The following is a 17,115-nucleotide window of genomic DNA, read 5'->3' on the forward strand; positions in this document are numbered from 1 at the left end:
AGAGAAAGGCAGAGAGAGAGAGATGCATTTTTCATCCTTCCTCTTTTTTTTCTTTCATAGGGCCGAATCATCTATGGAGCTTTTTATCCTCATTTGTCAGAGCTGAATAAAAATGGAACAAATTATTCAAAGGCCAGAGATCAGATTTTGTCTTCGGCTCCAGCCAGACGTCGCTTATTAATACGCACAACTTTCGCCTTTTTTATTATTATTATTATTTTTAAGGTCATTTTAATATTCTCTTTTTTGCAAGTCTTTCATATCAAAAAACAAAAAAAAAGACACACCTTATCTGTAATACTTTGCTTCAGGCTGTTGGGAATTTTTTTAACATTTATGAAAACAAAGCAGATTGATGTTGTTTTTAAATTACTAGAGGCATTTTTGGTAGTGCTGTGTGAGTGAATAGAAAATGACTTGAATAACAGCGCTATAAGATCTACATGGAAAACAAGCTTTTTTTTCTACCCAGAAACTTAGTCTCGATTTTGTAATTTAAGCTAAAAATCAGCGTTGCCTATTTGTATTACTCCTAAAACTAGCATTGCCATTTCTTGGTAAAAAACGGGCTTCTTCTTGGGATTTTTTCCTTTGATGTTAAATCTGACTGTCTTTTTTTTCTACTCTGAAAGTTAGCTTTGCCATTTCTGCACCAAAACCGGGCCTCTGCTTCTATCCCGAAAATCTAGTAGTATTTCTTTTACCATTGATATTAGTGTCTTGTTCTTCTAAATTGAAAACTAACATTGTTAATTATGCGTAGAAACCTAGCCCTATCATGAAAAAGTCTCTTTTTTATTATAATTACAATAAGTGTCCTCGCCTACTTTTGAAACTAGCAATGTCATAGCTACTGGGAAAACTTGCTTCTACTTCTACCCCGGAAAGCAATTTAGTTTACTATGAGGCCAAAAATGAGCATCATCTTCTAGTTCTAATTTGAAAAGAAGCATTGTCAAACTAGCTTCTCCTTATACCCCAGAAATAATGACTTATAAAAAAAAAAAGATTTTATTTTATGCCTAAAATAAGTGTTGTCCTCATCCACTACGAAAACTAGCATCGTCATTTCCCCACTTAAAACTATATTTTTCTTCTACCCTGAATATTTGTGTCGTTTTTCTTTTATGATAAAAATAAGTGTTTTCTTCTTCTACTCTGAAAAACTAGCATTGTCCTAACTACTTAGAAAACTTGCTTCTTCTACTAAAAATTGGATAGGTCTCCAGGATTGGCCTCTTTTTTGTTAACCCAATGCAGCCTGCAACCCCTGCGTCACAAAGGTCAATAAAATGTTAGTTTTTCTTTATAATTTCCTTTTTCTTTTTTTTTGACGGTACCAACCTTTTTTATCCCCAAAGAAGAGTGTCTGCTGCGCGGGGTTTGACCACTGTAGCGAAGTGTTGTCGTTGAAGTCCACCCGGCAGGTCATGTTAGTAGCCGAGCCCTCCAATGCCGTCACATTCTCAGTCATAGGGAACTGACCTTGCCCACCTGGGGGGAGGAAACAGGGGGCGACATGCTTATGAGGTCACGCCCAGGAGAGGCAAACGAATCACTCGATACCTTGAACCTAATTTTCCAGCGATTGAATTCGTATGCTCTTTATTGCCACTTTGAGGGAAATTAATGTTGTGGGAGGTGAACATTGGAGAACGAAGCGCAAAAAATACAACACTGAAAAAAATGAAAGATCTTCTTCTCCTTCAACCAATTCACTGCTGTTAACAGTTATTCATTAAAAAAAGTGAATTACTATTATTGTTTTCTCTTTTATATATATTTCCCCTTCATTTTTAATCAAGATTGAAATTATTTAAAAAAATGGTATGAATATATTCATATATGTAGAAAATAAAAAATAATACTTAAAAAAGGCTGCTAAAAATAAAAAGTACTTAGATTTTAGTTATATTTTCAAAAGAAGTTTTCATATTCTACCTTATCTAATCCTAACTTGTTTATAGATCCCGTTTTGTGTGCGTGCGTGCAAAATGGCCTGCAGCGCCAAGCCATTATGCTTGTTTCATATATATATACATATTATATATATATATATATATATATATCTCATCTCATCTCATTATCTGCATCGCTTATCCTCATTAGGGTCGCGGGGGGGCTGGAGCCCATCCCAGCCATCTCCAGGCAGTGGGCAGGGGACACCCTGAACTGGTTGCCAGCCAATCACAGGGCACACAGGGACAGACAACTCATTCGCTCATTCACACCTAGGGACAATTTGGACCGGCCAATCCACCTGAAATGCATGTTTTTTTTGGAACGTGGGAGGAAACCAGAGTGCCCGGAGGAAACCCACGCAAGCACGGGGAGAACATACAAACTCCGCACAGGAAGTCTGGAGCTGGATTTGAACCCACGACAGGTTCCCATGACATGAACTGTGCCGCACAAGCGCTAACCACTGCGCCGCCGTGCTGCCCATATATATATATATATATTAATATTCATTTTAATATTTGATCAGATTTTCTTTTAAAAAATATACCTGGAAAACATTGAATACAAAAGCAATTGTATTAATTGAATAAAGAATTAAATGGTAAATGGTCCCAAATTTAACCCCAGCACCCCCAAAAATTATAGCATTTTAAAACTCTTTTCCTCAGCGATGGACAGGATATGCGTAAATATATACCAAAAAAATGCTAAATAAGACAAAATAAAAAGTAAAACAAAACAAAAATGTGAACAACTCAGCATTGGAAATACTCTAACCCTAACCTTTGAAATGGTTCAGTCCATTTGATTCCTAGCACCCCTCTCGTCCCCTTCCCCGATCCTCTTTTGCTCGCTTAGTGTCACTTGCGTCATAGCCGTGAAGTCCGTGGAGGTTCCAGTGTATTACAGTGAAAGTATGGTATAATACCACTGTAATTATATAGCGTTGGATAGAATCATTGTCTAATATGTTCCATGCTTCTTCTTCTTCTGTATGCGAATGTGTACTCTATCAGAAATCTATCTATCTATCTACCATGGTCATATCCCTCAAGAGGGGTCACCGACAGCAAGACGAACACATACAATAACAAAGAAAATAAAAGGGAAAAAAATAGCAAAAAATCACACACAAAATTTTTTGGACCATGGCCAACCCAATTGCCCAAACACCCAAACAAGTTAGGCACCTCGGCACCTAAGTTGGTCATGCTTTCGTCCCTCCAGATGAAACGGGACATCAGAAAGCGGCCATGTCACTCGGGTCAGGGTGACACAACACACAGGGCCCGACAGCTTTCACTGGTTTACCCCTGCTGCATCATACGGGTGCCCAGCCCATCCTTAGGAACGCGTCCACAATCCCACTATCCTTTCACAACACCTCTCCACTCCTCTTTATCACCGACAAGAGCTCTAGCTTCCATTATATTTAGACCTCTTTCCTGCAGTGCACTCATAACACCATCCATCCACGTCAACCGCGGCTTTCCTCTTGGTCTCCTTCCATTGACTTCTGCTCTGTAGATCCTGTTCAACATTCGCTCCTCATCCATCCTCTCCATGTGTCCAAACCAACCAAGTACTCTCTTATCAACACGCTTGCTCAGTTCCATGATTACTCCAGTTCTGTCTCTCACAATTCATTTCTCAATTTATCTAATCTTGTCACTCCTAACATAGTCCTCAAACACTTCATCTCAAAAACATTCAATTTCCTTCTTAAATCTGTGTTCAGGCTCCAAGTCTCTGCACCGTACACAGTCAGCACAATCACACTCTCATACAGTCCCCTCTTAACATCCATACTCATACTCTTGTTGTTCATCACTCTCCTCAGAGCACCCAAAACCTTGCTTCCTTGATTCACTCTGTGCAATACCTCGCACTCCATTCCACCAACTGCAGCCACATCACAACCCAAGTACCTAAAGCTTTCAACTTCTTCCAGCACTTGTCCCTGCAACCTGATTTTTAACGTCATGCCCACTCCATCACGTGAACACTTCATCACCTTACTCTTCCCAAAATTGACACATAACTTACGCCTATCACATACGCTTCCAAACTCCGTTACCAACCTTCTCAATGTTTCCTCAGAATCAGCCACAAGCACTGTGTCATCTGCAAACAATAACTGACTTACCTGCCACACTGTTCCACTGTTGTCCATCATCTCTACACCTCTGCCAAATACTCTTGCATTCACTTCTCTCACAACACCATCCATGTACACATTAAACAGCCATGGTGACATCACACACCCCTGACTCACACCAGTCAACACAGGGAACCACTCACTTGTCTTACTCCCACTTGTCTATCAGAAATAAATGAGTAAAAACTGGGCATGGTGTATGCAGTTTTTCTGCTGACCACAAAGTGTAGTGTGATGTTTACAAATAGGAAATGACACTCTTGAAGAGTGTTGAATGATCCTAAATCACTTTAAGTGAAAAAAAATAATAATAACCATCCAGTGACTCTGGGTGCTCAGCACCCCCAAAGATATGAACCTATAACAACTCATGTTTTATATTGTGGTGTTTTATCTTGTAAATGTTGTTGTCCCATCAATATGGTACTTTATAATTTTTTTGTACAAAATCATACATGGACTTTCCCCCTCATATCTTTTAGATCTAATTTCCCCCGATGTTCCGGCCCGAAGCCTTCGTTCTGAGAGTGCCTGTCTTCTGGTGATCCCAAGAGCCAAGAAGTGTTCCGCAGGTTTGAGAGCGTTCTCCACTCGGGCACCGGTGTTGTGGAATGCTCTTCCCTCTGAGATCCGATCTGCAACCTCAGTGGAAATGTTTAAATCTAAGCTTAAAACTCATTTCTACTCTAGAGCATATGAATAACCTATACTGCTTATGTGTAATAACCTGTGAAGCCCTTTGAGACGCTTTGTGATTAAGGGATATACAAATAAAAATGACTTGACTTGACTTGACTTGTGCATTTCACAATGAAAATAGATTCTATTCTATTCTGACAAGTGTCTGCGGTAGTTAGTGCTAATCATCCAAACTGTTGAAACATTTTCTTTTCTCCCCGGCGGTGACCTTGACCAGACCTCCTCCAGGTCCGGATGACGCTGGCCGGCCCAGGGAGCATCTGCCCGCCTCATTAGTTCGCAGAGTACCTGAGGGCCCCGCTATAAGAGCCCCTCAAAAGACACCTACCCCTCATAAAGATGGTCGGCCCTTCTTCGACCTCCATTGTCCTGACGGATGGCAATGGGCAGCTCAGGGACCGACTATTAATAGGAAGGGACGTTGTACAGGTATCCTCGCTCATTAAAACGTCCCACTCTGTCCTGGTTTCAATACATCAGTTTTAATAATTCTTCTGGCTGACAGGAAAGGGGAGGATCCTGGTTTAGTAGGCGGCATTATGCACCGCCGCAATGCAATAGTCGGAAGTTCAAATCGGAAAAACTATAATTGGGTAGTGGGCAAAGCGTGGCCCTTGGTTGGGCACTGACCACTCCATACCCTTGCACCTGACATGAGATGTTTAGCTGATAATTTAGATTGAGATGCCCAGTTCCCTAAGCTATGATCTGCGCTTATATTTCATTGAAAGCATATTTGAAAACTCAGATGTTTCAGTTGACTCATACTCCAGAATACAGTATAACCCCTGGATACAGCAACCCTGCCTTACGACATTTATACTTTAAAGTGTGGAATAATTTTTCAAATCCTTTTTACGGCATTTTGCTAATTATACAACAAAAAAATTATTTCTCATGCCAAAAAACATACTAAATTCTAACTTTGCAGTCTAAGTGCGTATAGAGAGTTAAGTCTCTGAGATTCCTGTCAGCCATTGGCCGATAACCTACAAGATGCCTGCTGGTTTCTAATGGTTTGTGTCATTACAATACATTAGCTCAGGAGGTAGACCGCTCGTCTTGGGATCAAGAGATCGCAGGTTCAATTCCAGGCTCAAAGTCCGCGAAGACACTGAATCCCTAATGCCCCTAATTAGCAGGTTGGATGATTCCCTATTGGTGTGTGAGAATGTGTGTGAATGGGTAAAGTGTGAAGCACATTGTACAGCGCTTTGGGAGTTCTTCATTGATTTCAAAAGCGGCATATAAATGCAGACCATTTTTCAATACAATATTTTTTGTATTGTATTAGCGATAGGGTCCTTAAGCTAGAAGTAATGCAAGCAAAAATGTAATAACCATGGAAAAACCTGCGATTATGAATAAATTCATTTTAAAATCCTTTTTTTTTTTTTTTTTTTTAAATTAATTTCGAATGATCTACTTTTGTTTCACATGATTTTGTGATTTATTTGAAGAATTATTCATATATTTTTGTACTTTTTCTACTTTATTTTTCTATGATTTTTTTTAATGATTTGCGAACATTTTTCCTTTGGTAGGTGTTTTTGCAATTAATTTAAGACTTTTCATTTTATTTTAATTATATATGATAGTTTTATCACTTTTATTTCTTTGATGGTCCGCTAATGAAAACGAAATATATATCTCATCTCATCTCATCTCATTAACTACACCGCTTACCCTCAGTAGGGTCGCGGGGGTGCTGGAGCCCATCCCAGCAATCATTATTATTTGTTTTTCATGTTTTTTTAAATATTATTTAATATTATTAACGATCTGCTTATGGGAATTTATGTTTTCTTCCCCCGGTGTGTCGGGAAATTCGTCAGTTTATTAGGCTAATGAAATTGAGATTTTGGGGAAAAAAACAAAACAATTTTCAAAAATGGTTAAAATGTTATTTTTTTAGGATATTTTTATTAATATAAATGTAAAATAATCACTATTAATTTAAGATTTTATTCATCAAAATAAATAATAAAAATATTTTTTCAACATGATCTGCTATCCTTCTACTTTGCTGTTAGGTAATTTCACGATTTATTAAAAGATTATTTTTTACTTTTATATTCTTTTAATGATTTTTTTAAAACGTATCTGCTCGTGGAACATTTTACTTAGAAAAAAATGCCCATCCTTACGTTGCTCCATTTTCCCATTTAGATTTTTCGATCCATAAAACAAGCAAGCTATAAACCAGGCTACAAAAATGGAACATACAGAATGATTTATCGAATGTTGACAAAAACTTGCGTCTTCTCTTTTTCCCTGCGTGAAACACGGACCCACGGGAAAACGCAAATTAATTACCGCTAATGCCGCGCCTCGACCAAATTGTAATTAATTGGCCGAGCGAGTCTAAACGGTGTGGCCTATTTGTTGGCAAAGAGCGAGAAGGCTCGACTCCTATTCCGTCTAAATATTCAGTTTAATTAAAATCTGCGGCGGGCCCCTGGTGGTGCTGATGAAGAAGCGATTTTTTCCGTTGTTTCCCCGGCGACTCCTGACAACAAGCGAGCGAATATTTTGCTCCCAACATCTTGATCTCCGACTGATTCACTGCAAACATTTCAAGGAAATCACGATAACGCGAGTCGAAGTGTGACGTTGAATATAAACGCTACCAGTTGCTTCAAGTTCTCACGAGGACCGACAGGATCAAAGTACGCTTTATGAAATATTTTGAGTTTTTGTCGGTTAGAATTTTCATCACCTTCGTAGATTACAGTAATCCCTCATCATATCGAGGGCCGACATTCTCGCACTCAGTGTTATCCCCGATTTTCTTCAATGAATCGGTTCACCTGTGGCATCCACCATATTTGGATGGATACAACTGTGAAATCCACCATATATGGATATTATGTACTTTGTGGGATTAAAAGCACTTTTACACGGAAACCAATTGAAGAACAGCCTTGTTTCCTGGCCTCTGATTGGAGTGATCCGAAATAATCGTTTTCAAAAGTAGTCACGATTGAATAACCTATTATACATGCTGTTTGCGAGTAATCAAATTACAATGATGAATCTTGTACGTGCTCACCAAAATTATGGATTTACGCTTCAAAAAAATTGATACAAATAGAACATCAATTAAATACAGATGGATATAACTGTGGTGTTACAGTACATATGGATGGACACAACATTAATATGCACAATATTTGATTAGATACAACTGGATTTACACTATATATGGATGGATACAACAGTGGCATCCATTATATCTGGATGGATACATCTGTGGACTTACACTAAATATGGATGGAGACTACTGTAATATGTCAGATCAAGTCAAGTCATGTTTATTTGTATAGCCCTTAATCACAAAGAGTCTCAAAGGGCTGCACAGACCACAGATTATTGCAAACCACCGACTATTACGACACCATCCCCTGATCTAAAACCTACATGAGGGCAAATAATGCACAGATATTGTCAATATAAAATATAGGTTATTCATATGCTATAGAATAGAAGTGTGTTTTAAGCTTAGATTTAAACATAATTTAAACATATCCACTATATATTAATTGATACAAATGTAGCATCCACTATACTGTACATGGATGTATACAACTGTGGGCTTACACATATTTTGGATGACTACAGTTGTTACATCTACTAGGTATGGATGGATACAACTTTAGAGATAACCTACATATGGATGAATACAACTGTGGCATCCATTATATATGAATTCATACAACTGAGGCCTTACTGGGCGGCCTTGGCTCAGGAGGCAAAGCGCTCATCTTGGGATCAAGAGATAGCAGGTTTAATTCCCGGTTCCCCGGTTATATGTCAAAGTGTCGCTAGGCAAGACACTGAATACGCAATGCCCCTGTTAGCAGGTAGTTGCCTTGCATGTTAGTTAGTGTGTAAAAGGAAAAAGTGTGAAGCACATTGTAAAGCGCTTTGGGAGGTCTTCATTGACTTGAAAAGCGCTATATAAATGCAGACCATTTACATTTACTCTACACATGAATGGTTACTACTGCAATATCCACTATTTATTCATAAGTACAACTGTGGCATCCACTATACTATAAATGAATCGATACAACTGTGTACTTACACTACATATGAATGAATACAAACTTCATATCCCCTAAATATGGATGGATAAAACTCTGGCCTTACTCGACATAGAAATAGATACTACTGTGATATCCAAGTCAAGTCAAGTCAAATTTATTTATATAGCCCTTAATCACAAAAATGTCTCAAAGGACTGCACAGGATTACAGTTACAAAATTACACAATTACCTGATCTTAAACCAGCATGCGGGCAAGGAAAACTCAAAAACCTCAGTGTGAGGAGAAAAGAGAAACCTTGAGAAAGGACCTCACATGTGGTAATCCCCCTTCCAGGATTGACCAGGGTGAATTACAATTAGCATTACTGTACACATAATAGTAAACATAAGGTAAGATGTTGAAAATGTCCGGAAAGTGCATGACATCAACGACGCCCCCAGCCTGCAAACCAGTCCAGAAAGTCTATGACGGCCACGACGCTGCCTCCCGTCTCTGCCAGCCGGTAAATGCAGGGGTTGACATGCTGCAGGTCAGACGCCGGTCCGCTGACCCATCCCAAATCATCCTTCTCCTTCGTATCAGCCAGGCAGGCGTCGGAAAAAGACAGGACAAAACAGAATATGAGGTAGGCATCAATCATATGCTTTGGAATAGAAGTGTGTCTTAAGCCTCGATTTAAAAACTTCCGTTGAGGTTGCAGATCCGAGCGCAGACTCCGTGCAGGAACATAGGGGGAAATCAAATCGGAGAGATAAGAGGGTGCAAGCCCATGCAAACATTTATATGTTAATAAGAGAACCTTAAAGTCACATCTTAAGTGGACTGGGAGCCAGTGCAAGTTGGCCAATACAGGAGTAATATGCTCAAACTTTTTGGTCTTAGTCAAAAGTCTAGCTGCCGCATTCTGAACCAGCTGCAAACTTTTAATGCTAGACATCGGGAGACCCGAGAGCAATATCCACTATATATTCGTAGATAACAACGGTGGCATCCACTATACGAAACCTGGATCAATAGAACTGTGGACTTATACTACATTTGGATGGATATGAATGTTGCAATAACTATGTGGACATTTTTCTCCTCTGGTGCAGAGAATAAAACTGACATTTTACGAGTCGCTCAGACTGTCCGTTGGACTGGGAATGGAACCCAGATGAGAGACTGACTAACGCCCCCAGTAGTCAGCAGAACTCTCTCCAAAATCCCGACAAAAACTGAGGGCCCCGGTCAGAGTTTTTTTCAGGGAGTAAGCTGTAGTTTAGTTTGTTTGCATCATATGTCTCTGTACTACAAGTCCCACAGTCCTTTGCAGCATGAAAATATCTTGAATGAGGGAAGTCAAGTCAAGTCATTTTTATTTGTATAGCCCTTAACCAAAGGGCTGCACAGACCAAGGGGGACAGAATGACCCCAGAGCATTCGTTTAAGTCTTTTAATTAAGGAAGCGTTCAGGGCTTGCAGGAGACGTGATGGCCGTCAGACGTCAGCAGCGGCGCCGGGGAGATAACTTCGGAACGAGTCGTCAACCGTAGTGCGGAAATCAGGCAGGTCGTGTTTACCGGGACTGAAGAATAGATCAAAACGTGGGACGGAAACAGGTCGGATCGGAGGCAGGCAAAATCAGGAAAGCAGAGTTCTAAACGAACGGGAAATCGGGAGAAACACACAAGAATGTACGCTTTGACACTTCTCTTTGGGCGCAGGGCGTTTAAGAGAGGAGTGCCAGCCAATCAGAAGGTGCCCACCCAGGCGCCACATGATTGCTCCAGGCGATTTGGGTTAGTAATCATGACAGAACCCCCCCCCTCAAGGGACGGCTCCAGAAGTCCCAAAAAAAACAAAAAAATGAATCCAAGGGCAGGTCAACAGGTATTCCAGGAAGTCACAGAGAACAGAAAAACAGAAAAAATGCAGGTACTCCAAGGGAAAAAGTCAGAAGCCAAAAGTTAATCCAAACAAGTACAAAAAGCATTCCAATACGTCACCGAAAACATCCAAGGCAAGTCACTTGATGTCCTTGGCAGTCTCAGAGTCCACAGACACGTCGCCAACAACCAAAAAAAAAGAATAAACAATCCAACGATCAATGACGAGAGACATGGCAACTGAAAAACAAAACAAAAACTGTGAGTCAGAAAAGTACAGTACCTAGAAATCCTCCGAATGGACAGAGGCCCCCTCATCAGCATCCGAAGGGGCGGCAGAGGATGGGTCCGGAGGTGAGCTTGTAGAAGGCCCTCGGGGATGACCACGGCGCGGCGCTGGTTGGTCCGGGTGTGATCGGTGGAACTCCTGCACAAGGGAACGGTCCAGGATCTGCTGGGTGGGAATCCATGACCTCTCCTCCGGGCCGTAGCCCTCCCAGTTGACCAGGTATTGAAGTCCTCGTCCTCTGCGTTGGGAGCGGAGCAGGCGACGAACCGTGTAGACCGGGTCCCCATCCAGTATGCGTGGGGCTAGAGGAGGAGGCGTCTCGGGTGCCAATGGGCTCTGGCGGACGGGCTTAATCCGGGAGACATGAAAGGTATGATGAACCCTCATGGAGCTCGGCAGGCGGAGGCGGACCGCTGAGGGGTTGATGATCCTCTCCACCCTGAATGGACCCAGGAATCGAGGCGCCAGCTTCTTGGATTCCACCCTCACCGGCAGGTCTGTGGAGGAGATCCAAACCCTTTGGCCCACCTGATAGTTCGGAGCGGGCATTCGTCGTCGGTTAGCCCCAGTCGAGTGGGACTTGCTCGCCCGAAGGAGTGCTGTCCTGGCTTGTGCCCAGATACACCGGCAGCGCCGGGCATTCGCTGTCGCAGACGGGCAAGAAGCCTCCCCCTCTTGGCTGGGGAACAGGGGAGGTTGGTAACCATACACGCACTGGAAGGGGGACATTCCCGTTGAGGAGCTGACCAGGGAGTTGTGAGCATACTCCACCCAAACCAAGTGCTTGGCCCGCGAGAGCAGTTCCCGAGACACCATGCAGCGCAGCGCTGTCTCCCAGTCCTGGTTCACTCGCTCAGACTGTCCGTTGGACTGGGAATGGAACCCAGATGAGAGACTGACTAACGCCCCCAGTAGTCAGCAGAACTCTCTCCAAAATCCCGACAAAAACTGAGGGCCCCGGTCAGAGACAATATTTTGTGGAATGCCATGGAGGCGAAACACGTTCTTTTGAACTGGCTGGGTGGTTTCTTTAGCGGAGCGGAGTTTGGGTAGAGCAACAAAATGTGCCATCTTACTGAACCGATCAACTATGGTCAGGACGATAGTCATACCTTCAGATCCGGGCAACCCTGTTACAAAGTCCATAGCTACAGTATATGCGACCATGGCCGATGAGGGACCGGTAGGGGATGTAGTAGACCGGCCGGACGCTGGTGAGAGGACCTATTCTGGGCGCAGACTTGACAAGCCAGGACATAGTCTTGTATGTCTCTTGCCATGGAAGGCCATCAAAAATGCAGAGACACAAAGCTTTGGGTTCGCGCTGCCCCCGGGTGGCAAGGCAGGTGGGAATCGTGCCCCCACTGAAGAACCTCTGAGCGTAATTGACCCTCGGACAGGAGCTGGGTCCGACTTGGTCTTGTAACGCTTTTATTACTCGCCTCTGCACGTCCCATGTAACGGTTGCAACCATGCGCGATGCTGGGAGAATGGTTGCCAGGCCTTGGGGTTGGTCGTCTGGTATCTGGAACTGCCTAGAGAGGGCGTCGGGTTCCACATTGCGGGAACCGGGTCTGTAGGACCGGGTGAAATTGAAACGGGCAAAAAAACAGAGACCAACGTGACTGTCGTGGGTTTTGGCGCTTGGCCGAACGGACGTATTCTAAATTCTTGTAAACGGCACCGTCACCCCCTCCAGCCAGTGCCGTCAGTCTTCAAGCGCTAGCTTAATGGCCAGCAACTCACGATCCCCCATATCGTAGTTGCGCTCGGCCGGGTATGACCACCGGGAAAAGAAGGCGCACGGGTGCCTCTTCTGGTCCTTCGAAGACCTCTGGGACAGGACGGCCCCAACTCCCACATCAGGCAGGTCTCCTTCCACCACGAGCTGCCGTGCGGGGTCTGGTCTCTGGAGAATAGGAGCTGTGGAAAATTAGGTTTTAAGTTTATGGAAGGCCTCATCAGCTGCAGGGGACCACCGGAAAGCGTCCTTGGGGCTAGTTAGGGCCGTGAGGGGAGCCGCCACCGAACTGTAATTACGGATGAACCTTCGGTAGAAATTGGCGAACCCAAGAAATTGCTGGAGCTTTTTACGATTCTCCGGAACGGGCCAAGAGGTGACGGCAGATAGTTTAGCCGGGTCCATCTGTAGCTTCCCTTCGGTTATATTGTAGCCCAAGAATGAAACGACTTTGGAGTGGAACTCACATACTTCGGCTTTAACAAACAGGGAGTTCTCCAGGAGGCGACGGAGGACGAGCTGAACGTGTTTCTGGTGTTCCTCTCGGGACTTGGAAAAGATCAGAATATCATCCAAATATCTCATCATCTGCACCGCTTATCCTCAGTAGGGTCGCGGCGATGCTGGAGCCCATCCCAGCAATCTTTGGGCAGTGGGCAGGGGACACCCTGGACTAGTTGCCAGCCAATCGCAGGACACACGGGGACAGACAACTCACTCGCTCAGTCACACCTAGGGACAATTTGGACCGGCCAATTCACCTGAAATGCATGTTTTTGGAATGTGGGAGGAAACCGGAGCACGGGGAGAACATACAAACTCCGCACAGTAAGGCCGGAAGCTGGATTTGAACCCACTCAGGAGGTTCCCACGACCTCAGAACTGTGCCGCACATACGCTAACCACTGCGCCACCGTGCTGCCCGTCATCCAAATATAAGAAGACAAAACGATTCAGCACATGTTATAAATAAGGGATTGGAAGACAGCGGGAGCGTTGGTTAACCCGAACGGCATTACCAGATATTCATAGTGGCCGGTGGGGGTGTTGAACGCCGTCTTCCATTCGTCTCCCTCCCGGATTTGGACCAAGTGATAGGCGTTACGGAGATCGAGTTTCGTGAATATCATGGCCCCCTGTAGTAACTCGAAGGCAGAAGCAAGCAATGGTAACGGGTAACGGTTCTTTACTGTAATATCGTTGAGTCCCCGGTAATCGATGCAGGGTCGGAGGGACCCGTCCTTCTTCCCAACAAAGAAGAACCCCGCTCCCGCTGGCAAGGAGGAGGATCGAATGATGCCAGCCGCCAGGGCATCCGATACATACTTGTCCGTAGCCTCCCTCTCGGGGGCCGACAGGGAATAGAGCAGACCCCGAAGGGGGGTGGACCCGGGCAGGAGATCAATAGCGCAATCATAAGGCCTATGGGGCGGCAGAGAATAGGGTTTTGCCTTGCTAAAAACCTCCCGTAAATGGTGGTAGCACTCCGGAACCCGGGACAGGTCGGGTGGTGCCTTCGGGGAAACGAAACTATCTGGTCGAGAGGCCGCGCGCAGGCAGGTTTGATGACAGTCCATACCCCACTCCAATATCGAGCCAGAAGGCCAAACAAGATGTGGGTTATGTTGGACCAACCAGGGCTGACCCAGAACTATAGGTTTACCCGGGGAGTGCAGCAGATGAAAACAAATTTTCTCTCTGTGGTTACCGGACAGCCTTAATTCGACGGGCAACGTTACTTGTGAAACGGTGCCCAGCAAGTGACCATCTAACGCTTGTGCCGAGATCGGACAAGGGGGGATTTTACAGGTATCCCGATCTTGCGGGCGAGGGACAGATCGAGGATGTTTACCTCGGCACCCGAGTCAATCAGGGCCGGAAATGTCTGAGCGGAATCGGAGAGGTAGAGAGCAGCCTGGATAACGAGTCTCACGTTCTTGGGAGCAGATACAAAGGCTGAGCTCAATCGGACGCCCCCTATGTCCGACGAGCGTTGGCTTTCACCGGGCAGGTGGCCACGCGATGTCCCTTGCCGCCGCAGTACAAGCATAATTGTTCGACATACCTTCGCTGGCGTTCCTCGGGGGAAAGGGAGACCCGGTCCACCTCCATTTTCTCTACGATGGGGGATGCCGGAACCCGGGGGTTCGGAACGTTACCCTCTTCTTGAGTCAGGCGGGTAACGACTCGGTTTGGACCTCCCCAGTTCCGTCGTCTCGCCTGAACCCGACAGTCGATCCGGGCAGTTAATTCTATCGCCTCATCCAGCGTAGCCGGGGAAGCGTGTGACACCAACTCATCTTTAAGATAGTCCGCCAAACTATGCAAATAGGCGTCGACCAGCGCCTCCTCATTCCAGTGACTTTGGGCCGCGAGAGTACGAAAGTCAATTGCATAGTCAGCTATTGTGCGTCTTCCCTGGCGAATGTTCAGAAGCGAACGGGAGGAATCGGCCGACGAAGAACTCGAAACAAATACCTTCGTCATCTCTTGGGCCAGAAGGTTGAATGAAGTAGGCAGGTCGTGTTTACCGGGACTGGAGAATAGATCAAAACATGGGACGGAAACAGGTCGGATCAGAGGCAGGCAAAATCAGGTAAGCAGAGTTCTTAACGAACGGGAAATCGGGAGAAACACACAGAGTTACAAGAATGTACGCTCTGACACATCTCTCTGGGCGCAGGGCGCTTAAAAGAGGAGTGCCAGCCAATCAAAAGGCGCCCACCCAGGCGCCACATGATTTCTCCAGGTGATCTGGGTTAGTAATCATGACATTTTTAAAAGTGCAATTTAATATTTTTAAACATAAGTACACAATTTTAGACAGTTTTAAATAATGTTTACCTTTTCTGCTTTAAAAAAAAAAAAACATTTTTTTTTTTGTTGTGACAAGAAAAATGACTTAAAACAAACAAAATCTTTTTATACCATATTTTTATACTATAATTACATTTTCCAGTAATATTTGAACAATCTCTTTAAAATATTCAATGAAAACATTTTTTTGTAGCGATATGCAGCATGTGAAGGTTGGGATTTCGTTTTCCTCAAAAGTTTAGAAGGAAAATATCAAGACGTGCAGAAAATCCTTGAAGGCCAAAGTGACCCGGGCGCTTCCCGTTCATCTTAATCAGCCCCGTTCATCAAAGACACGTCAAGGTGCTATTGATATCTTCTGCGGACTTTGAGGCGACCTTTTGATCCGCCGAGAGTTTTATGAGGGCACAGCGGGAAACGCCTCTTGGCCTTTTCATGATCTTCGGATGAAAAATGATGGGATTGGTCTGATTTAGGGATTGACAAACTGCAAAATGTCCCCAAGACCAGCTTTGGATGCCTCATCCATAGTCAAGAAATGTAAATACAGTAATCCCTCGCTAGAACGCAGTTTACCTTTCATCATGCACTTTGTTCTGATTGCAGTGTTTCCCTTACCAAAGTCTCTGGCAGACTGCCAGGGACTTAATTGGTCCAGCCACAGTGTCTCATTTACTTTTATTGTTAAAAAATATAATAATCTCTTCAAATATATATATATATATATATATATATATAAAAACTGGAATTTAATCAATATAACTTTATAATATCCAATTTAAAAATATCGCAAAGCCATGGTATCCTCCTTTGTTTGTCCTCAATCTACTTTTTGTTGATTGGTTAATAAGCCTGTGTTTGTTTGCTGAGCATAGGAGGGAGGGTTTGGGGTGAGGGGAATTCCGCCGCAGCAACAAAGTGAGCAGAGGAACGGTGCAAGACATAATCAAAATAAATAAAAAACATGAGCCAAAGCAGGAAAATTATCCTTATTTGGAATAATTTTAACTGTAATAATGGCTCAACATTGCAATTTCTATCACTGACAGTCACTCAAAGCTTAGCACTTTGTGTTCCTAAATGCCAATATTCAGGAGAGACTATGTTTTTGACTTAGTTATATACAGTTTATATTTTTGTGTGTTTTTCAGGGGTTTTGTGTTTCAGTCTACATTGGTAAGGAGTTCTTGTATTTAAAATGATTTTATGGCACTGAAGAGTTAATTTTTGTTGGTGTGTAGTTTGTTTTTCAGGGATTCTGTTTTGCATGAATCTAAAGTTGCCTAGTATAAAAAGTTTAAACTAGTTAAGTTCGCTGTCAACTGAAGAAGAGATGCACCACCCGTGCACGCCCCTGCATCCCCCCTAGACCAGGGGTCGGCAACTCATGGCACGCGTACCGAGGGGTTAACCAGTGACACGCGAGCGCACGGATAAATAACAATATTTTTTTTTTTCATGCACATTTTTAGGTGAAATTCAGACATTTTCAGGTGTGGGCTGTGTTTTTTAGAGGCTTTACGGTAACGC

The 17,115-nt window shown here is 43.7% G+C and overlaps 1 protein-coding gene across 1 annotated transcript in view; it reads right to left on the reverse strand.

Moving 5' to 3' along the window:
* LOC148357516 (cell adhesion molecule 2-like) overlaps positions 1–17,115 on the reverse strand; it is a 177,377-nt gene that overhangs the window by 33,697 nt on the left and 126,565 nt on the right. Inside the window, exon 3 of the mRNA XM_088345296.1 lies at positions 1,345–1,494. Within this exon, the coding sequence (XP_088201422.1) occupies positions 1,345–1,494 (150 nt within the window). The remainder of the gene's footprint in view (positions 1–1,344; positions 1,495–17,115) is intronic.

This window comes from Urocampus carinirostris, chromosome 10 (assembly GCF_059441175.1).
Source record: "Urocampus carinirostris isolate Australia breed hairy pipefish chromosome 10, RoL_Ucar_1.0, whole genome shotgun sequence".
Lineage (NCBI taxonomy): Eukaryota > Metazoa > Chordata > Actinopteri > Syngnathiformes > Syngnathidae > Urocampus > Urocampus carinirostris.